Source organism: Diplodia seriata (assembly GCF_021436955.1).
Source record: "Diplodia seriata strain FDS-637 chromosome Unknown scaffold_5, whole genome shotgun sequence".
Taxonomy (NCBI): domain Eukaryota; kingdom Fungi; phylum Ascomycota; class Dothideomycetes; order Botryosphaeriales; family Botryosphaeriaceae; genus Diplodia; species Diplodia seriata.
In genome coordinates this window covers 2,502,363-2,524,477 of record NW_027117312.1, presented here as the reverse complement: position 1 = coordinate 2,524,477, position 22,115 = coordinate 2,502,363, and the positions used below count along the sequence as shown (strand labels likewise).

General features: G+C 58.6%; 5 protein-coding genes across 5 annotated transcripts; 3 read left to right on the top strand and 2 right to left on the bottom strand.

Moving 5' to 3' along the window:
- Positions 1 to 2,217: 2,217 nt before the first annotated feature.
- On the top strand, positions 2,218 to 8,829 carry PKS1 (polyketide synthase; the record flags this gene model as incomplete). The annotated part of the gene is made up of 3 exons (XM_066777201.1): positions 2,218 to 2,495; positions 2,544 to 8,721; positions 8,779 to 8,829. 3 exons carry the CDS (start codon positions 2,218 to 2,220, stop codon positions 8,827 to 8,829), a joined length of 6,507 nt encoding a protein of 2,168 aa, XP_066633043.1.
- A 979-nt stretch (positions 8,830 to 9,808) lies between these two features.
- On the top strand, positions 9,809 to 10,681 carry PRF1 (peptide chain release factor 1; the record flags this gene model as incomplete). The annotated part of the gene is made up of 6 exons (XM_066777200.1): positions 9,809 to 9,834; positions 9,891 to 10,013; positions 10,075 to 10,162; positions 10,224 to 10,343; positions 10,398 to 10,523; positions 10,577 to 10,681. 6 exons carry the CDS (start codon positions 9,809 to 9,811, stop codon positions 10,679 to 10,681), a joined length of 588 nt encoding a protein of 195 aa, XP_066633042.1.
- Positions 10,682 to 13,232: 2,551 nt separating this feature from the next.
- Positions 13,233 to 15,000, bottom strand: SLS55_005755 (uncharacterized protein; the record flags this gene model as incomplete). Its single annotated transcript, XM_066777199.1, has 3 exons — positions 13,233 to 14,800; positions 14,858 to 14,905; positions 14,961 to 15,000. The coding sequence occupies 3 exons, from the start codon at positions 14,998 to 15,000 to the stop codon at positions 13,233 to 13,235; spliced, it is 1,656 nt and encodes a 551-aa protein (XP_066633041.1).
- Positions 15,001 to 15,302: 302 nt separating this feature from the next.
- On the top strand, positions 15,303 to 16,310 carry SLS55_005754 (uncharacterized protein; the record flags this gene model as incomplete). The annotated part of the gene is made up of 1 exon (XM_066777198.1): positions 15,303 to 16,310. The coding sequence occupies one exon, from the start codon at positions 15,303 to 15,305 to the stop codon at positions 16,308 to 16,310; it is 1,008 nt and encodes a 335-aa protein (XP_066633040.1).
- A 1,182-nt stretch (positions 16,311 to 17,492) lies between these two features.
- SLS55_005753 (uncharacterized protein) lies at positions 17,493 to 20,594 on the bottom strand (the record flags this gene model as incomplete). The annotated part of the gene is made up of 1 exon (XM_066777197.1): positions 17,493 to 20,594. The coding sequence occupies one exon, from the start codon at positions 20,592 to 20,594 to the stop codon at positions 17,493 to 17,495; it is 3,102 nt and encodes a 1,033-aa protein (XP_066633039.1).
- Positions 20,595 to 22,115: the final 1,521 nt, after the last annotated feature.

The following is a 22,115-nucleotide window of genomic DNA, read 5'->3' as shown; positions in this document are numbered from 1 at the left end:
GGTGCCTACAGACGCGGTCAGCTTGGTGCAGGCGGATACGCCGATCCGTCAGCGCGTGGACCGCCGAGTGTGGCGCCAGGAGCCCGCCGCCTGCTTCGGGCTTGGCTCACACCATGCGGAGGGGAATCTTCACGGCGGCCAGACGGGCGTACGGCAGGCGCTCGTCCTGGGGGCGGCGAGGCCGGGACGGTGTCACTGGCGGTGTCGCGCGCGGCGGAGGCTAAGCGAGCGCTGGAGAGGGCTGGCTGTCATCACGGGGCTGGCGGGGTGCAGCGCGGTGCTGGTGCGGCAGACGCGCTTTTGGTCTGCGGGACGGACAATGGGGTTCCGCCGCTCGCTAAGATTGCCGGTTTGGGAGTGCGCTGGACAACAACACTGCTGATCGCCGGCCAACGCGCCAGCGCCCTCACGCATCCGCCTGCCTGCAAAGCCTCCCGCAACGCTGCTCGAAACGGAGCGCGGTGGCGACGAAACACTGGAACGCGCGCGCCCGCTGCAACAGCCGCCGTGGGGCTCTCTCGGCGTTGAGGTCGACAGCTGGACCCTTCGTATTCGCCGTGTGGTCTAGAAACGGCCTCCGTCTGGTCGCCTGTGCTGCTCCCCTTCGAGCGAGCGAGTCGGCTCGCGCCCTGCCCCCCGAAGAGGTACGGAAACTTTCAAGCGTCTGACTCTGGCTGCTAGCGCAACCGTTTCAGAGCGGAGGGCGTGTGTCACTCCCGGCCTAGGGCAGCGTGCTCGACACCGCCGCGGCCCATATCGCGTTTATATGCTGCCGCACCGATCGCCCTGGCGCTGGCGGCCGGCTGGCGAGCGCCGGCGTCGCCGCAGCGATCGCTCTCAGGCGTGGGGATGCAGTCTGGGGAGTCGCGCTGGCGATCTCCCCAATGCCGGCGGATGGGCGGCCAGGGGTCGGCGTCTGAGGACTGCCAAACTGCAGGCTGGGGTGGCTATGACGCCGTGAGCAGCCGTGCAGCCGCCGCCAGTGTCTCGCTTAATCCTGTGCGCTCAAGCCTCTCCCCTCGCTCCGTGCAAACCGCCCGCCAGCCTTCCGACATTCCAAGCCAGCGGCCCGGGGCTATGTCTATTCGGGCACCTCACCTCACCCATTCGGCGCGCATCCGCCCTGGAGATCAGCCTGCGGCTCTGGGAGGTCAGCGACACCGCCTGGTCGCTGCGCCGCGAGATCTCGCTCCTTGCGCCCAAGGCCTCGACTCTGCTCCACCGCCGGCGCAGCGCGTCGCTATCGCCGCCAGCTTCCCGGCGCGGCGGATGGACTGCCCCTCCCGGCTGCAGCACGAGCTGGAGAGACACGGCTGCTCAATCGTCAGGCGCGGAGCAGCAGGCTGCTCTGCTACCGCCCCGTACCGCTCGCCGTCAGCCGTTGACGTCGCGGCGAGGGCCTTTGCACGTGTGACGGCATGGCACTGTGCACGAAAACAACGTACTGCGATGCAACTTGGCGCGGCGAGCACATGAACCGCTCGACGGGGCGCGATCTTGGATATTGCCATGCATCCAATGCCTGCAAGAGCTAGGATGGAGCTGCAACCGAAGACTTCTGTCTGTTTTGGAACGCTGGCTGACAGCACAGACGGTGGGACGTCGTTAGGACCCGGGTTGAGGAGACCCGTACCCCCTGTCAATGTCCGAAAGGTCGTGACGGCAGCTACACCTCCAGCCTCTACCAGTCTGATCTCAGGGTGCTAACAATAGTGACATTGCTTACCAGCAATGCACGCCACCATCCTAGCTTCGCACCAACCAGGTGGGTGCTGCGGCAGGCCTACCGTTCCTCACGTCAAGGTCCTGACTGTGCGTCTCCGGCATCCTTGATGCCACCGGCCGCCGGACAGACTAGTCTTGTCATCGCCACAGCTCACAGCCCAAGCTCACCTCTTAGTGATCAAGATCAGGATTCACCCGCTGGCAGATATTAAAGCCAAGCGCACCCGATGCCCCTTACTTAAGAACAACCTCAAACGCCCTTGACTGGCTCCATAGACATCGACTCTCCATTTACTTCCCACTTTCACCCTTAATATCCTCCACTTTAGAGGATCAGTCACTTCTTCCTATGACTGACTGACCAACCAACCTTCTTCTTCTTCCACCCGTTCGATTCAACAGGACTTCCTTCTGCCAACCGCCAAAATCACGATCTAATACCAGGACTTCCTTCTTCATCCTCGCCTTAATCCCCACCCGAAGTCCATCATCATGAACGTCCTTATCTTCGGCGACCAGACTGCCGACCAGTACCCGCTTCTGCGGAAAGCTTCGCTCCGGAAAGACAATGCACTGCTCACCACCCTGTTGGAGCGCGCAAGTGTCACTCTCAGAAATGAGATCAAGCGCTTGCCTCGTTCGCAGCGGGACAGCATACCGGACTTCGGCTCCATCTCCTCATTGGTCGAGGCATACTACGAGAAGGGCTTGAAGATCCCGCAGCTTGAGAGCTCTCTCGTTACTCTTGCACAGCTCGCTCACTACCTAGGGTAAGAGACACTTCGTTTCGGACAATAGCAATATACTGACGTATCCAGGTACTTCGGCGAGAACCCTAACGAGCTCCCATCCCTTGCCAACACCCGCGCTCTTGGTCTCTGCACCGGCCTTCTCGCTGCCTCTGCCGTAGCATCAGCAAAGACGCTCAGTGACCTGCTGCCCCTTGCAGTCGAAGCCGTTCGCATTGCATTCAGGGCCGGAGCTGTTGTTGGAAATGCCAGGGATGCATTGGAGCACATGGAAGAAGAGCCTCAAAGTTGGTCCACTATCGTGGCAGGTATCTCGGAGGAGTCAGCCAAGACCGCCCTTGCCGACTTCCACCAAGAGAAGGGTATCGCGCTCTCGAATCAGGCTTGGGTCAGCGCCGTCAGCGTGATGGCCATCACCATCAGTGGCCCCCCGGCCATTACTCAGCGTTTCTTCACAGAGACGGAGGCCGTCAAGGACAAGACGCGCGTGCCTATTCCTGTGTACGCGCCGTACCACGCCGCTCACCTCCACAGCCAGGCCGACATCGACAGCATTCTCGACAGTTCGGCACGCGAGCTCCTCTCGCAGTACCGCCCGCAGTGCCTCGTTCACTCAGCTGTGACTGGGCAATGCCACAGCGCTACCTCTACGCTGGAGCTGTTCCAGCTGGCGCTGGGCGAGATCCTGCAGGAACCCGTGCGGTGGGACCGGTTGCTGGAAGAAGTGGTGTCGCAAGTAACGGCGTTCAGCAAATCGGAGTGCTCGGTTACCGCAGTTGGCGCAACCAACGTTGCCAACAGCCTGGTTTCTGCGCTTAGGGCTGGCGGCCAGACCGCCATCACCGGCCGGGACCACTCGTCCTGGGCACGGCCCGTCGAGACCGGCACGGGCCGCACGCAGAACGACAAGATCGCCATCGTTGGCATGTCGGGCAGATTCCCTGGTGCTGCTACCGCCGAGAAGCTCTGGGAGCTGTTGGAGGCTGGCCTGGACGTCCACCGCGAGGTCCCGGCCGACCGTTTCGATGCGAAGGCTCACTGCGATCCCTCTGGAAAAGGCAAGAACAAGAGCCACACGCCCTACGGTTGCTTCATCGACGAGCCCGGTCTTTTCGACCCTCGGTTTTTCAACATGTCTCCGCGCGAAGCCGCCCAGACTGACCCCATGGGCCGTCTGGCGCTGACAACCGCTTACGAGGCGTTGGAAATGTCCGGATACGTGCCCAACCGCACTCCGTCGACCAAGCTCCACCGCATCGGCACCTTCTACGGCCAGACTTCAGACGACTGGCGTGAGATTAATGCGGCCGAGAACGTGGACACCTACTTCATCACCGGAGGTGTCCGTGCGTTCGCTCCCGGACGCATTAACTACTACTTCAAGTTCTCCGGCCCATCCTACAGCATCGACACCGCCTGCTCCTCCAGTCTGGCGGCCATTCAGCTGGCCTGCACTTCGCTGTGGGCTGGCGACTGCGATACTGCATGCGCTGGCGGCTTGAACGTGCTGACCAACCCCGACATTTTCGCTGGTCTGAGCAAGGGCCAGTTCCTCTCCAAGACGGGATCTTGCAAGACCTACGACAACGACGCCGATGGCTACTGCCGCGGTGACGGCTGTGGTACCGTCGTTCTCAAGCGGTACGAGGATGCCGTCGCCGACAAGGACAACATCCTGGGCTGCATTCTTGGTGCTGCTACCAACCACTCTGCCGAGGCTGTCTCCATCACTCACCCCCACGCTGGCGCCCAGGAATTCCTTTACAAGAGAGTCCTTGCCAACGCTGGCGTCGATGCTCATGATGTCAGCTACGTTGAGATGCACGGCACCGGCACCCAGGCTGGCGATGGTATTGAGATGACCTCGGTCACCAATGTTTTCGCGCCCCGCCACCGTCAGCGCAAGCCTGAGCAGACGCTTCACCTCGGCGCTGTCAAGGCCAACATTGGCCACGGAGAGGCTGCGTCTGGCATCAACTCTTTGATCAAGGTCATGATGATGTTGAAGAAGAACGCCATTCCCGCCAACGTCGGAATCAAGGGAGTCATGAACAAGACCTTCCCCAAGGATCTGCTTCAGCGCAATGTCCACATTGAGCAGAAACAAGTCGCTTGGCCGAGGAATGGAGCGGAGCCGAGAAGGGTCTTCCTCAACAACTTCAGCGCGGCTGGTGGCAACACTGCTATCATCATGGAGGATGGCCCTGTGAAGGGTACTCCGACCGTCCAGGACCCGCGTGGTTCCCACGTTGTGACTGTATCTGCACGGTCTATTGCTTCGCTCAAGAGGAACATCCAGAACCTGATTGACTTCATCGGCGAAAACCCCGAGGCCACTCTGACCAGCTTGGCCTACACGACCACCGCTCGTCGCATCCAGCACAACTACCGTGTGGCTGTCGCCGTCTCGGAGATGTCGAAGGTCAAGGATGCCCTGCAGGCCCAGCTCAAGGACTCCTATAGCCCCATCGCCATGGTGGCCACCAAGACCGCCTTCACTTTCACTGGCCAGGGCTCTCAGTACACTGCTCTGGGACAGAAGCTGTACCACGACTTGCCCTCGTTCAAGGCTGATCTCGACCAGCTGGACAATCTTGCCCGCATCCAAGGATTGCCATCGTTCATCCCTCTGGTGGATGGCACCGATGTCGCCACGCTTTCTCCCGTGGTCGTTCAGCTTGGCATGTCTTGCATTCAGGTGGCTTTGGCGCGCATGTGGGGCGCGTGGGGTGTCAAACCCTCCACTGTCATTGGCCACAGCCTTGGCGAGTATGCTGCTCTGCATGTTGCGGGCGTTCTATCTGCCGCAGACATGGTCCTCCTGGTCGGTCGCAGGGCGCAGCTCCTCGTTGCCGACTGCACCGAGCACACTCACGGCATGCTTGCGGTGAAGGGCAGTGCAGAGTCCATCTCCAATGTTCTTGGTTCCAAGATGACGGAGATTGCTTGCATGAATGGGCCAGAGGAGACCGTGCTTTGCGGCACAACAGAGGTCGTCGACGCTGCCAACGAGGCGCTGGGTGCTCAAGGCTTCAAGGCTACTAAGCTCAAGGTTCCCTTCGCCTTCCACTCCGCTCAGGTCGAACCCATCCTCGAGTCATTCAAGGCTGTAGCATCCGCCGTCACCTTCCACAAGCCGACTGTCCCCGTCTTGTCGCCTCTTACGGGTGAAGTCATTCGCGAGAGCGGCATTGTTGGTCCCGAGTATCTCGCAAGGCATGCTCGCGAGACCGTCAACTTCTGGTCTGCTCTTTCGACTGGTGAGGAGGAGAAGATCTTTGATGATAAGACGGTGTGGCTCGAGATCGGTGCGCACCCGGTCTGTTCCGGCATGGTCAAGTCATCGCTCAACGGCACGCCGATCACCGCACCGTCCCTCCGCAGGAACGAGGATCCATGGAAGACTCTGACCGCCAGCTTGTGCACTCTCTACACTGCTGGTGTTCCCATCGACTTCAACGAGTACCAGCGCGAGTTCAACGATGCCCAGGATCTTTTGACTCTGCCAACCTACAGCTTCGACAGCAAGCGTTACTGGCTCGACTACCACAACAACTGGACGCTCACCAAGGGCGAGGCCCCGGCTGTCATTGAGGCTCCAAAGCCTGCTGCCCCAATCAAGTCCAAGTTCTCGACCACTTCCTGCCAGCGCATCGTCAAAGAGGAGCTCCATGCCAACTCTGGCAAGGTAATCTTCGAGTCTGATCTCGCGGAGCCTACGCTTCACAAGTGCGTCACCGGCCACTTGGTCAACGAGGCTCCTCTGTGCCCGTCGTCTCTGTACGCCGATATGGGCATGACTGCCGCGGACTACCTCTACAAGGAACTGCGCCCCGGCGCAGCTCCCGTCGGCTATAACTTCTGCAAGATGGAAGTTCCCAAGCCTTTGATCGCCAAGCTTCCTCCTCCTCCTGAGGGACAGTTGATCCGCATCATCGCTGAGGCTGACCTGGAGCAGAAAGAGGTTTCGGTCAAATTCATCAGCGTCACTTCCGAGGGCAAGACCATCCAGGAGCACGCCACTGGCTGTGTCATCTACGAAGACCTTGATGCTTGGAAAGAGGAGTGGCAACGCACCTCATTCATGGTCCAGACTCAAATCGACCTCCTCCAGGAGAAACTTGAGACTGGACGCGCGCACAAGGTGCTCCGTGGCATGGCTTACAAGCTGTTCAAGGCTCTGGTTGATTACGCTCCTGCGTACAGGGCGATGGAGGAAGTCATCCTCGACGGCAAGAAGACGGAGGCTACCGCTTCACTCCAGTTCCAGACAAAGCCCGAGGATGGAAACTTCTTCATGGCTCCTTACTGGATTGATGGCTGCTGCCACATCTCGGGGTTCATTGTCAACGCATCTGATCTTGTTGACTCGGAGAACAGCGTGTACATTTCCCACGGCTGGAAGTCTGTCAAGTTCTCCAAGCAGCTCTCGCCCGACAAGAAGTACCGCAACTACGTGCGCATGCAGCCTGCCCCTGGAAACATCTCTCAGGGTGATGTCTACATCTTTGACGGCGATGAGGTTGTCGGCCTCGTCACTGGCCTCAAGTTCCAGAACATCCCGCGCCGGGCTTTGAACGTCATGCTTCCGCCTCCGAAGAAGGCTGGTGCCGGGCCCGCGAGGCCTGCCATTGCAGCCGCTCCTGCGAAGGCTCCGGTTGCCGCTGCTTCCAAGCCCGTCACCAAGTCTGTCGTCGAGACCAAGACCAAGAAGACCGTCAAAGTCGCTGCACCCAAGTCGTCGGGCAATGTCATCACCACTCGCGTCATGAAAATCATTGCCGAGGAGTGTGAACTTGACATGTCCGAGCTTGTCGATGAAGCAGCTTTCGAGAACATGGGTGTCGACTCTTTGATGTCCCTTACCATATCTGCCAAGTTCCGCGAGGATCTGGATCTCGACATCTCTTCAACGCTCTTCACTGACTATCCTACGGTTGGCCAAATGAAGAAGTTCTTCGCCCAGTACGATGGGGGCGTCCCTCTTGTCGAGTCGGAGGATTCGACCGAGTCGGAGGCGTCTGACCCTCGCACTCCCGAAGACGATGACTCGGACACCGATCCCAGCTCCGCTCCGAGCTCTGCTCCCAGCGTAAGCGGCAAGGACGAGTACGTCGAGGTGAAGGTCAAACAGACTCGTGAGGTTACTAGCCAGACCAGTTTGGCTCGTCAGATCATCTCGGATGAGATGGGTGTGCCGACTTCTGAGATTGGAGACCAAGCCGACCTGTCCGAGCTTGGCATGGACTCCCTTATGAGTCTCACCATCCTCGGCGCGCTGCGTGAGCAGACTGGAGTCGATCTTCCGTCGACCTTCCTAGTGACCAACGCCACCATCGAGGATGTTGAAAATGCCCTCGGTATGAGGCCCAAGTCTCAGGAAACGGTCAAGGTCGAGACCGCGGTTGAAAAGAAAAGTGCTCCCAAGCCCAAGCCGACCAAGGCCCCACAGCTTTCCGAGGTGAACAAGAAGCTGAGCTCGACCATCGACGTATCCAAGCTTCCGCCCGCCAACTCGGTCCTTCTCCAAGGGAATGCTAAGATCGCGACGAAGAAGCTCTTCTTCTTGCCCGATGGGTCCGGCTCTGCGACGTCGTACATCTCCATTCCCAACCTCTCGCCCGATCTGGCCGTGTACGGCTTGAACTGCCCGTTCATGAAGTGCCCGGACAAGTTTGATTGCGGCATTGAAGCTGTCAGCAGGCTCTATCTCAATGAGATGAAACGTCGCCAGCCCGAGGGTCCGTACTACATCGGTGGCTGGTCTGCCGGAGGCGTGATTGCCTACGAGGTCTGCCAGCAGCTCCTCGCCGACGGCGATAAGGTCGAGAGGCTACTCTTGCTCGACTCACCGTGCCCGGTGAGGCTCGACCCTCTTCCTGCGCGTCTCCACCACTTCTTCGACTCGATCGGATTGCTTGGGACGGGCAAGCCCGGCGGCACTCCTGGGTGGCTCCTGCCTCACTTCGCGGCTTCGATCAAGGCGCTGAAAGAGTATGAGCCTGTCCCGATGCCCCAAGACAAGGCACCTGAGACGTATGCCATCTGGTGCACTGATGGAGTCTGCCCCAACCCCGACGACCCCCGCCCTCCGCCCGGTGAGGAGGAGGATCCGGCGCCTATGACGTGGCTCCTGAACAACCGGACGGAGTTTGACGACAACGGCTGGGGCCAGATTATCCCCAAGGACCGGATGAAGTTTGGTGTCATGGGTGGCAACCACTTCACGATGATGAAGGATCCTTATGTAAGTTGATCTCGCGACTGGTATTCACACATAGCAAACGCTAACATTGATTTGTAGGCTGAAAAGCTTGGCGCGTTGATCAGGGAAGGCATGAGCCTTGAGGCATAGAAATTGCTTGTGCTTTTATGGCTTTGATGCGAGCAAAGTGTGCTTTAGAGTTCTGATACTGCTTGGGCGGCATACGGGAGTTTGGCGTAAACACAGGCTTCTCCGGGCTGATGACTTGATGATTGTCCTCTGTGTTTTGGAGTAAAGGCTTTGCTTGTTTCATCTAGATGGTTGGTTGGGTTTTCTTTTCACTTGGGAAGGCAGATTGTGCGAGACAAAGGTTTTCCGTTTCCTCCCTTTTCCTTTCCGTTTCTTCTCTTGATTGACCATCATTGGCATACACAAATTCCTACTGTAGATAATGACCAAAAAAATTCAACCCATACAAACCATGGACCGAGTCATTGCTCATCCCTGTGTACAAGCAGCAACTACCGGAACGGGAGGGCCAAGAATCGGCCGCATGCAACCCTTGCTCCTGTCACATGTTTTGTGATATGGCGCATCACTGAGCCGGATGGGGCAAATGAACGGATGGCTCGTGTTTCGGACTTCCTCCTCACCGGAGTCCGACGGTCAGGAAGAGGGGCTGGCGTGGCAGCGACATCAGGCAGCAATCAGGCAAGTGTGCATGTCGATCGTGGGATGGGCGTGGCGCTGGTCACGGCCGTCTGCGCCCCATCCTGGGATACGTGCCGTCTCCAACCACGGGCGCGCGCGCAGCTTGCATCTACTTTTGGAATGGCGAGGGGTGCTGCGGAATGTCGGGAAACAGTAAGAGCTGCGCACGGCTTACGAGAGGCGGGAGAGGTGGGAGGTGCTAAGCGAGGATAGGGCTGATGCAGGCGCCTGCCCTGCACCTGCACCTGCACGTCGGGTTGGCGGGGCTGCGGCTGCCGGGCTTGGCCCGCCGCTGCCCGCCGCCCGCTCAGCGCCCGCCGCCCGTCCCGCCGCCGCCCTCGACCGTGACGGCTGCCTTGCCCGAGAGAGAAGCGCTGCTGCGGAAAAGCGACCACCGCCGCCCCTCCCCCACGCAGCCATGGCCACGCCCGCCCAGGGAGCAAGGTACCTCCCGCCATCCGGCTGAGATGGCGTGCATTGCCCGGCTAACGTGTGCGCAGCAAAGATGCTCCCACCAACCCGCGCGGCATTCCCTACGCGCCCTTTGTCGACAAGGTTGAGGACTATGCCACCACCCGCGCCGACGTCGAGCCTACCCTCAAGAGCTTCCAGGAGATGATCTCGTGCGTCCCCGCCGCCCCTTCATGCTTCGCCCTGCACCATGGCTTGCGCTCACAAGCGCAGGAAATACCAGTTCATGCAGGTCAACACCGAACGCCGCGCCGCCGGCCTGAAGGACAAGATTCCCGACATCCAGAAGACGCTGGACACGGTGCGCTTCTTGAAGACGAAGAAGGTGCGCACGCCCCGTTCAGCGCTACGACACACGTCAGGCTAAGGTCAACCGCATTCAGCCCGGCTCCGACCCCATTGAGACGACATTCGAGCTCAACGACACGCTCTATGCGAAGGCCCAGATTCCTCCTACTGACGAGGTCTACCTATGGCTTGGGGTATGTGCATCTCGTCAGCCGAAGGAAGAACGGGGATATTGACGGTTGGCATAGGCGAACGTCATGTTGGCGTATCCCATCCCAGAGGCCGAGGACTTGCTCGACAACAAGCTCAAGACGGCTCAACTGAGCCTCTCCAACTGCGAGGAGGACTTGGATTTCCTGCGCGAGCAGATCACGGTGTGTATCTACCCCTCTGGGTTGCAGTGGCAGGGGTGACTGATTCTCTTCAGACTTTGGAGGTCGCTACCGCTCGTGTATACAACTGGGACGTGGCCCAGCGGCGCAAGGAAAGGATCGAGGCCGAGGAAGCCGAGGGCAAAAAATCGAAGGACTGAAAACGAGTCGAGGCGGGAATGATGAGAAGGCTCGCTCGGGTTGACGCCTGAATCACCCCAATCACACCCTCACCTCCAGTGTTATCCGAGCGACGCTTTAGATGGCACGCGGCTGCTCTCCGTCAAGCAAGCTGCACAGGCTTGTCTTCAACACAGTACAGGGGTATCGTGTAAATAGTGCGACATGACCCCGGGAAAACGAGACGAATGCAAAAGTACCCACCGCTCATCCTCTATTCTCCCTTCTCGATCGGGTGCTTGCAACAAAGCGTCGTTGGAGGCCGTGGTGTTCGGTTTTCCCTCACTACGGCCGCGTTAGAACCACCGATACCCTGTGGGACTTGGTATTTCCTTGGAACCAGCACGCTACGTGGGGTCAAGCTTTAGTCCGTTTCACCACACCATTTTCAATCTACACCCCCAAGCTTTTTTCGCAGTCGCAAGCCTTACTCGCATAAGGCAAGACCATGCGCATGCATTTCGCCATTGATCCAAGGCATCCAGCTACGCACGATCCACTTTCCCCGTCCGCCGATCAACCCCAGGGACTTCTACAGGGAAGAGAATCCCTTCAGCCCCGCATACGCGCCCCCGGCAAGCAGGGAAAGCATTCCCCCTATTGCTCCTCGTCCCATGTACTTCTACATACCCTTTTTTTGAAACAAGGGATCCGCACCACTTCTTATTCTCTTCACCCAAGAGCCCCCCCCCCCCCCCCCCCCCCCCCCCTTCACCAAATGCGGTAGTGCTCCCATCCTTCACACCTCTACGTCTGTGCCGCACTACGCCATCGGTAGCGGTCAGCAAAGGGCTCAGGCAAGTGGGTCCGCGGATAAAGCGTCCAGAAAAGCTTGCGGTAGCGCGCTTAGCGGGAATTGGCGCCGTCTGGGATACGGTGCTCTTTTGCTCGTGTTTCTTCATTGCCCGTGCCTTCTAGATCCATCGGCATCGCTCCTTGTTGAGATTCCAATGCTGTGGCGGTCTAACTTCGAGGTTTCAGTCGAGCTGCATTTCTTCTCCGCAGGCCTGTGGAGCAAGGGTAAAGGCGACGGGTGGTGCTTTGGTCCTGTTTCGGGGTCCGCAAGAAGGCAACTCTGTCTGACGTCTAGTTTTTTGGGTCTGCGGCTGCTAATATTTGTGTGCGGGCGGGTTTTGCCACGGCAACGGGCTTTGAGATTGCCTCATCGAGAGATATTGAAGAGAGAAGGCAGCAGTCATGCCAGGGCTCACAAAGACCGCTTGAACCCGGAAACTTAGCTTTAGCGAGACCGTGGTATGCTCACTTTAGTCTGCCTAACAGAGCCACAACTTCTCGGACTGGCCATGTCTGTTGGCTACCTTCTGATGAGAAGTCGAAGTTCATAAATTTCCCGGGAGAGAAGCAAGCTTTACTGCAGCAATGTGGTTATATTGCCAACCTGAGGCAGCTGGCCGTCTCGTTGTGCCACAAGATTGAAAGAGTCAGCGGTTGGTCTACAGCAGATGAATTTCCAGCCAGACATGATCTATCTCTTTCTGAAGGCGGCTTCGCACTGCTACTGAGAAGAATAAAGCCGGCATAAGGCAACTTTCGGGTTGACAGGGCTCTAGGTCTGCAAACCTACGAGCACCATACTAGCAACGAAGTCATATAAGTCCCAAGCATGATCATTATAATCTTATCCACTTCGTCGATAACGAACCGGTGCCAAACGCACGGGTTGCACGATACTTTGTTCTCGCTGACAGCAGCCTCTAACGTTGCCCGAGTACCTCTCAGGTCTTCTAGGCGCGATACTACCTTTGCGTTCATTTCCTGGTCCACGATATCAAGGTGTCAATAGATGACCTGCGTGTGTATAGCCTGGCGCGCTGGACCTGGGACATACCGTCCAACAACTGCCACAGGTGGAAGAACCAAGGCAGTACGCCTGGGCGATTCGACCTCATATGTCTTGTGGGCTGTCATACCGTGCTCGACATGACCATTCGTAAGTGAAGGGCGGCATCCGGAGCCTCTTACCAATAACCTGGCGAAACCTCAATGGTAGAAGCGGTTCCAGAGGCTTCAAATCCCTGGCAAGTATCCTACGACCCGCGAGGCTGGTCTTCCTCTCCTCGCTCTGTAGTAAGCCAGACAGTTTATTAAGATGGAATGTCGAAGTCGGGGCAGGGCTTCAGGGGTTTTGGGCGACATTGTACGTCATTGCTACTTTTCGACCCCTCGAACCTAAGCTCGAGTGCACAATCTTAAGTGGAACTTCCGTAGTCGATCAGCAAGAACTTTCCCACAGCTGTTATCTTTGCTACATCGGCGCTTTTTGGAGCAATGGCGATGAGTAGGTAGACTGTTCTATCTTACATTCTTTTGAAATTCTAGGAACCGACACCGGTGGAATCTCGTAACACTGCAGAAGCTGGTATCCGCGCATTTGACTACTCACTCCGAGAACCCCGGAAAACCCATGCCTAAGAAAACATCCGCCCTTTCAAGCTGGACCAAGAACCTTACGCCAGATATGCCTCGAAACCACCGTTATGCCGCCCTCGGTTTGCTTCCAAATGGAAGCAGCTAGTAGGGATAGCCTCCATCATCGTAGCCGACACCACCCGGTCCCTTATCGCTCATGTCATCAAGGCTCTTGTAGTGGCCTTGACCAGGCCGCGCTCTGCCACCTCTGCCGGCGTTGTAGCCTCCACGACCGCCCCTTCCTCCACGGCCACCATAGGAACCACCTCGGCCCCTGCCTTGGTAACCGCCGCGGAACTGCTGCGGGCCATTTCCAGGGGGTCGCCTGTTTTCGTCGCGGTTGTAGGCGGCGTATGCGGACTGACCGTGTTGACCTCCAGAATGACTGTAGTTGTTGTAGGCAGCGGGCTGAGAAGGCGGCTGTGGACGAGCGCCATTGCCCAAAGCCGGGAATGCGTTTTTGTCATGCACGTCGAGCGCCATGCCGTCGTCGCGCGGCCTGGCGCGCTTGCGGTTTCCGGGGAAATACGACTCATACTCGCTTTCGCCGCGACGCTCGTCTTCCAGTCTCAACAGAACCTTCTCACCAACCGTGCTGTCAAACTCCAAGGCCCTGTCATCAGACACAGGTTGCCAGTTCTGGATGCGGCCAGCGTCCACTGGCTTCGCACCACGACCCAAGGCGAGCACGATGGTGGGTGTGGGGTTTTCAGTGTAGATTCGAGAGTTGGCAGGAACGGGAGACACGCGGGCAGCCCAGAGTCGATTCTCGAAGAGCGCAAAGCCATTGATACGCCAGCGTTGGACCTTACCGATTCCACCGACCTTGTCGAGAATGCTCTTTGCCGCCGGGCGAGGGGTGATCAAAATACTGTTGGCCAGCACTCGAATATCCCCCTCGGGTCTGTTTGGCATGCTGTCAAGGAGAGCGGCGGTGAGCTGCTCGGTGACCGGAGGTTCGAGCAGATATCCAGTGAAGTAGACCGTCCGCTTGACTTGATATGGCTTCACGCCAGCCGGTGCCTGACGGGACTTGACCAAAGTGTTATGCGCGTTGATCAAGCGCTGGACCTCAGCCACTTCGGTGACCGGGTTGAGTGATGTTGCATTTTCAGCAACTTGGATGACCTCCGCCGTGATGGTCTTGCGCGCCACAGGCGGGTCTGGAGAGAGCAGAGACTTGTTGAAGGCGGTAAAGAAGTCGCGGAAGGCTTTGGTGTGCTTGGGCCGGTCCTCATAGACGCGGATTTCGTCGGCATCCTTGTACGTGTGCACGAGGTCCCTGAGGAGCTCCTGCTTGAACGCCATGGTGTTCGCGAACTTCTGATTTAGCGGACCCACGGCAGGCTTGAGGCAAATCATGTCGAAGTCGAGCTTCTTGGCCCTCAGAATGCGCTTGATCAAGTCGGCAAAGGGTGCCTCTGAACGGCCGGTCAGAAGCACGGTAAGAGCGTCCTTCTGTTCCATGGAAAGCTCGACCAGGGTGGCGATCTGCTCGTTCCACCAGCCTTCCCAAGCCCTCGGCTCCTCCTTCTCCACGCCGTCGCCCGTAGCGGCCAGGATGCTGGCGTCGTGCCACCACCCGCCATTCACGAAGACGTCGGGCGATTGAAGCTGGCCGATGGTCGGACCGTTCCACACCTGCTTGTTCGGGAGGGGACTCGCAAAGACTGGCAGGTGTTAGAAACCGCGGGAGAGCGCGCGCGTGACACACAGAGAGGACGTACGGGTGTTGTCGAAGTCGTAGACGTGGATGCTCTTAATTTGCTGGGCGCCTGCACGCCTGTTAGTGCCGGCTCTGTTCGAGCGAGCATGGGCCGGGGAGCGTACTGGGAAGCTCCTTGTCCTGGCAAGACCAGCGCTTCAGCATAGTGACGGTGTGGGTGCTGGCTGGACCAGCAACGGCACTGTTGCCGGAGCCATTGTCAACGGGCGGCGGCGGTGGCGGCAACATGCTGAGCTGACGAACCAGTCCGGGCGAGGGCTTGCGGGCGAAGCGGAGCATCCGGGAGAGGCCAGACGGAGAGGACGAGATCAGCGTGGCATGGCGGGGAGGGTGTTGGGAAGAGGGAAGGCGCAGGGCCGCGGCGGCCAAAATCGCAAGCGCGTCATTGTCACTTCCGCACTCGCCTCCGCCTCCTCCGCTCAAACACCCCATCTCGGCCACCGTGCATGGACACGCTCCCAGCCCCTCTGCAGACCAGCAGCTCGCAATCGGCCGCAGTCCAGCAAAAGGGCAAGGCAAAGGATGTCGCGCCCGAGAGCTGCGTCATTTGCCTCGATGCCATCTCCGAGCGCGCCATCACCGTTCCCTGCAACCACTACAGCTTCGACTTCCTGTGCCTCGCCAGCTGGCTTCAACAACGCTCCACCTGCCCGCTCTGCAAGGCCGATGTCTCCCAAGTCCAGTACGACTGGTGCTCGCCCGATGACTTCAAGACCTACAAGGTCCCGTCAACCGCGCCCGCCACGTCCACAGGCCGCGGCCATGCTCGACCCCTCGTTCCGCGCCGTAACAGGCCCCGTCCTCCGCGTCGCAGTCCGTCTCCGACTCCAGACATAGCCCTGGTCCGCCGTCGCTACGTCTACCGCAACGAGCTCTTCTCCATGCACGTCGGTACCAATCGCATCTCCCGCTACGCCAACTTCACCCCACACACGGTCGCCGCTTCTCCAGACCTACAGTCGCGTGCTCGCGCTTTCATCCGCAGGGAGCTTCGTGTCTTCAGCTTTCTCTACCCTGACGCTGCCGAGGACTCGGAAACCGCAAGCCGGCGCGTTGGGAATGCCGAGTTTCTCCTCGAGTATATGCTAGCAATCTTGAAGAAGATGGACATCAAGGGCCCAACCGGCCAGGCAGAGGATATGCTGCAGGAGTTCATTGGCAGGAATCACGCTCGACTTTTCCTACACGAGCTGGGTGCTTGGCTGCGGAGCCCATATACACGGCTTGAGGACTGGGATAGGCACGTTCAGTACCGTGAATCTCTGCCTACAAGCATAGAAGATTCTGAAGATAGGCGAAGCAGACCGGCGACAGCCAAGCCACACTCAGAAAGCAACCATGCAGGTCCGTCACGGCCGCAAGTTCGAACACGATCCTACCGGTCGTCGCCGTATCAGCGCCGGGGCGGTGCATCTCAGCCAGATAGGATCTTCCGTCGACATGATCCTGATTGAGCTTTCTCGTTGTCTGCCAATCAAAGGCTCCACGTCAACAAGACCTGTGCGATCAGGACTGGCACAAGCGGCTAGAGCACGCCGTCGACGTCTTCAACCTATTCGTCACTCGAAACGTCACGCGGCTTATAAGCATAGTGCTACCACGCATGTACTGCTAGGCACGCTGGTGGTGGTTCATAGTGTCATGTGTGCTTCCTCATGCTGCACACGTTGCGGTCTTGTTCCCGCACTCGTGAACAAAGTAATCGTAGAGCTTGTTTGGAAATGGGTAACTTCACATTCCACCATGCGCTCTTTTGGGACTTATTTCGCCCTGAAAAATCATCTGGTCAACTGAGTTTTGCCGTTGTAGGCTACTGAATTCATGTTGGGGGCAGATGTTGAATGAACAATCGAACAATTGATGCCTTTTGAGTCAAGTGGTGAGGTTGCATTGGCCGCCGTCTGCTCTATACGTCCCGCAAATGCGGCTCCCCCAAAACATCAATATTGATATCGCTAACAATAATAAAAACACCGACCAAGGCGCTTCCATTCTCCCACCGCGTTCACAAAGGACTCGACCTAATCTCCCCACTCAAGCCTCCCGCTAATATCATCCAGTACAGCCCGAGATCGCATCAAAACAGCAAAACCTGACCCAACCAATCAAAGCTGGAAACGCAAAAAGTCATGTACCAACCAAACGTGAAGATCTGCGTTCTGCCTGACTGTATGCATGAACCCCGTAACCTCGTCAAAAGCCTGAGGGCGCATCAAATCGTCGTTTCTCTTTTTTTTTACATAACAGATGGCGTTTTTGTGCGAAGGGAGGGGGAACGAAAAAAGTTTGATGAAGACATATAAGGATGAAGAATACCTAAGACCAATTGGGCAAGCGGAGGGACGAGAGACTCACAGACACGGGTGAGTCGCGAAGAAAGGTGGGGGAGGATCGGATGTCCCGCCCTCCCAGCCTCCCATTCTCTCGTTCCTTGCTCTTCCTTCGCGAATAGTAAGCAACATTATAGCCAACCTCTGGGATGATTTTCGCCGCCGACGGAAGAGAAGCCAGCTCAAGCAAGCCATCCAATTGAAAAATCCGACCGACCACCCAAGAACCCACAGACACCACTCCCCTGTCCCAAACCCATTTATTCATTTCCACATTCTGCCAGCTGCCTGCAAGTCAGCCCCTGGTCATCCCTTCAACTCCGCAAAGGAGCAAAGCTTCTTGAGCGCCACGCCGTCCATGTTTTGCATGCAAAGAGCGCCAAGTAAGACCTCATCTTTTGGCAAAGAGTCGACGGAGAGGCGCTTTTCACGGGCCTCATCCTCGCTCTGCGCCTTTTCGCCCAACTTTCGCAGCATTGCCAGTGCCCGATGGGTGATGAGCCCGAAGCCGACGTCCAGCAGCTGGTCAAGCGGAGGTCTTTGCATGCCCCTGCCCGGCGGAGGTGGTGGCTGGGGTTGCCGCTCCATGGCTAGGATCCCTGACAACCACACCAACGTTTTCGCCCATCCATCTTCAGCCTCCAGCCACGAGCGTGCAACTCCGGATTCCGGGCCAGGACACAGGCCAGCGAGTATGTCGGCCGCTAGCATACCCTGTGTGAGATATGGCTTGCGTGCTTCGGCAATACGTGACTCAGCTCCGCGCCCACGTTCGGGAACCACTGATATTGCAAGCCCGAATGAGCGAGTCAACAGATCATAAGGCGGCGTCGACGCTGCATCGGCCAGGAACAGCTGCCGGTAAAAGGCGCGGTTTGGGTCGTCTCTTGCCAGAAGCTTTGCCAGGAAATCGACTGCTGGTGGGAGGTACCGATGAATTGCGGGGTTGTACGGCGCAAACCGGATGGTTTCTCCATTGTTGGGAGCAGGGGAAGGAGCGAATGCGAGAATAAAGCAGAGAATGTTGTATGCGTCATCTCGAGACGGCAGCTCTATTTTGTCTGAGGTGTTGGAGAGGAAGGTTACTATGTCTTTCATAAAGTCGACAGTGTTGATGTTGTTCCGAAGCAGCATGATTCGAGTGCCAAGCAAACGAATGGTGTTTGAGAGGAATTTGATGACTGTTGGGCTGGAAAGGAGGGCATGGTTGGACTCGAAAAATGAGAGATTTCGAAGGATGGTGGTGATAGCGATGAGACGATCAGCAGAGCGGTCGAGCTCGTAGGCCTGAGTTCCGTATTCGGGAGACTCTTGTAGCGACTCCAGTTCCACACGGGAATTCCGCATTGCATCCTCGTATGACACGAGATCAAGGTTGTCGGATACCTCGGCTGAATCTTCGGCAAGTGCATCGACCTGATCTTCGGCGCAATCTATTATCGCGTCCATCAAATCTTCGCACTTTTCCAGCTCCAGATGGAGCCGAGGATCGTGGGACAACCGAACAAGCATGTCCAGTGCAAAGCGGACTTCCCGACTGATACCAGACTGAAGGGACAAGCTGATTGCGCGCATGTCAATGACTCCCATCTCTTCCACCCCAGGGACATCAGGCTTCAGTTTCGCAAGCTTCTCCCCCACATTGCCGTGACCATCGACCAGGACTCCGCCATGAGTATCCAGTAGTGAGCGAACCTTGGGCTTGTAGTCAGAACTCAAGACGACTTTTGTCTCAGCCGGTGCTGCGGTCCCGTTCACGGCCGACGCCTCGGTTGACCCTCGCTTGGGCGCGGATTCGAGCGGCTTTTCGCCGGGTCCGGGCGAAGGCGTTATCATTGAGCCTGCTGGTTGCGGTTGTGGTGTAGACTCCAACAGTCGGCTCATGCTCTTTCTCTGTTGTTCTTGCTGAGAAGCTGCATTGGGATCAGGTTGGGGGGTCGCCCATCCATTCGCCTGAGGCATCGAGTTATTCCGCATAGGTGTGCCCTGATCCAGAGGCTGCTGCTGTTGCTGTTGAGCCTGCATCTGGGTACTGCGGAGCCTCTGTAGGTACTGTTGCTGCTGAGCGCCAAGATCCGACGCGCCGCCAGGCATTGATTTGACTGGCGAAGCCTGCGGCGCGCCGCCCATCCCTGGCATCTGGCCCTGCTGTCCCTGCTTGGTCCGCTGCTTCGCCAGCCATGCTTGCTCGTATGCTCCCAGATTTTGCTCGTAAACCATTCTGATTTCTTGCCCCGCAGTCGGAAATTGCTGCGGCGGGAATCCCATCATGTGCGCTATTTGTGGCCATCCGTTGCTGTTTGAAACATTCCTAGAGCCTCTATGCTTCATGACGGTGGCGTACAACTGCATCAAGTTCACGGGGCGCATGCAGACCATAGGTTGAGGATTGAATGGCATCCCCTGCGTCTGCATCAAAGCTTGAACATTATTGAGGAACGCCGCCTCCTGCTGCTTTGGTGGATTGCCCATGGGCATGCCTCCCTGGTTCGGACGCATGCCGCCAGCCATAGCCATGGCAGAGTTCATCTGCTGACCTGAAGATCCGAGCATGTTCATACCGCCCGCCTGTTGTTGCCTTTGCGCCAAGGTGTTGGCCGCGATTTGTTGCTGCTGCTGCTGGAGGCGCATTTGGTACATGCGCTGTGCGTCTGCTTGGCGTTGTTGGAGGTTCTGGGATAGCGCGACACCCTGCACGGGCATCGTGCCGTTGAACCCTGCCGCCGACATGCCCGGGTTCATGCCAAAGTTCTGGTTGAAGCCTTGGCCTGTTGGCGAGCCTTGCATCATGTTCATGCTGTTCATACTGTTCATGCTGTTCATGTTCATCGCAGCCATCTGCGCCATGGCGGGATTTTGCGGCGTGTTAACGCGACTGTTTTGGTCAGGCGCGGGCGACATGCCCATGTTCTGACCCTGGGGAAACGGGTTCGGAGACATGGTGTTCATGCGATGGGCCTGTTGCGGCGGTCGGAATTGCTGACTCTGCATTGTGGGCGAAGGTGTCGCGTTGGATGAGCCCTGGTGCTGGAGGTGCTGGTAGGGATTGGGCGCTTGGAGGCCCTGCTGGTTGCCCTGGAAGGCGCCGGGCGCGAAGGACATCTGCTGGGGCGTCTGCGATCGCGACAGGCTCATGTTGCCGGGAGCAGGGCGCGGCGAGGCGCTGGACGCGTCCTCGGACGGGCGCGGGCGCTTGGAGGGGACGATGGGGTTGACGTTGTAGGCCGGGTTCTGGAAGGCAGCGGGCGAGGCATTGCGCACGTTGCCGTTCTGGAGGCGCTGCTGCTGGAGCTGGGGATTCTGGAAGGCGTTCAGGTCGATGTTATTGGTGCTGAACATGGACGGGTCGATGAGCGAGTTCTGGGAGTCGAGGTAGCCATTATTTGCTTGGAGGGCGTCGAAGTTCATTGCGCGGACGCGTCCATCAGTCTTCCTGGACAGGGCAACTCGGCATCAGCTCACGGCCATCACCACCATCAACGTCGACGCGAGGGAGGCCCGGGGGGCTTGGGAGCGAAATGACAAACCGCGCAGGCTCCACGAGCCGCTCGCGCGCGTCAAATAAGCCGATCGGGATGCGGTGAGCGCATTCGCGTCCGGCAGGGCGGGCGGGGGCGGCAGCGCGGCGCGTTGTCTGGGCTTGAGCGCGCGGGCGAGCGGTGCAGAGGCAGCGGGAGCGATGGAGGTCCGACTTACTAAGTCTCAGCGCGGAGGAGATAACTTCTTGATTGGGGGGCGTGCTTGTGGTCGTGACTTGATGGGAGAGTGAGAAGGCCAGCCAGCCAAGCACGGGCGCAGCCCCCGACCCGAAATCAACATGGGCTGCCGGCTTAGCGAGCGCGGCCGAGGGCTACGCAGGACGGCCACGACGACGGCGCGGGGAGCAGCAGCGAGCAGCGCGAGCAGCAGCAGCGAGCATGAGAGGGACCGCGGCGTGCGAGGCATTTCTCTCGGTCACGAGAAGCACAATGGCAGGCGCCCGAAAGGGATTGGTGCCCCCGGAGCCTAAGTGACAAGCAGGGATGCGTGGGCAGCCATGAGATATCGCAGGCCGAGCTGATGGCTGCCGCCGCTGGAACAAGTGACACAAGCCTGCCAGTGCCGGCCTGCGAATCACCAGCCTCCGGCAAGCAGAGCATTACATATGTGTGCCTGGTGCGCTCCACTCGCGCAGGACGCCCATCAGAAGCGCGCCGCCAGCCGGCCGTGACCTCATCCCCGTGGCTCTGCCCTGCGCCTGTGTGCCTGCGCCTGTGCCTGCCTGCGCCTGCCAGCTGGTGGGCCGACCCCTCGGCGCAGATGTTGAGCATTTCGTCGAGACCTCCTCCCGCGACGCCGCCCGCTGGCCAGCCCTTGTCGTCTGCCGCTTGCCTGGCCCGTTGCGCGTCCCTGATCGGTGCCCCCACTGCATCCCACGGCCTTGGGAGCCTCCCGGCTCCATCCAGGCCCGATGATTCGTTGCGTGAAACATGCTACCGCCAGGACAGCCAGCTCCCACGGTTGCTCAAAGCTGGCACGCTGCGAGCCAGACATGCGCTCTATCTGTGTTGGCCCTGAGACGAGTGCGCCGCGCCTGATCTGATCGTCCAGCTCGACGTGGTGGCTCTCTGGAAGACGAGCCTCCATTCCGCGCGCCTCACGAGGCTTCGCTGCTGCTCTGCGCAGAGCCGAGAGCAGAGGCCGGATTGCGCGCTGGAGTGCAAGCTCGTCCGGGATACGCTGCCACGGGCGCCAGACGGCGGTTGAGACAGATGATGAGCCTGTGCTGAGGGCTGATCCGGAAGATCGCCATCGCCGGCCGTAAACGGAGCTGCGTCGTGTTGTTGTTCCGTTCCGTTACATCAGAGCAGCTGTGCTGGGGTCCTGGGAGCTCCATCTCGACGCCAACGACCGTCATCACCTTTCGCCTCCGCGTCCCTGCCACCGTCT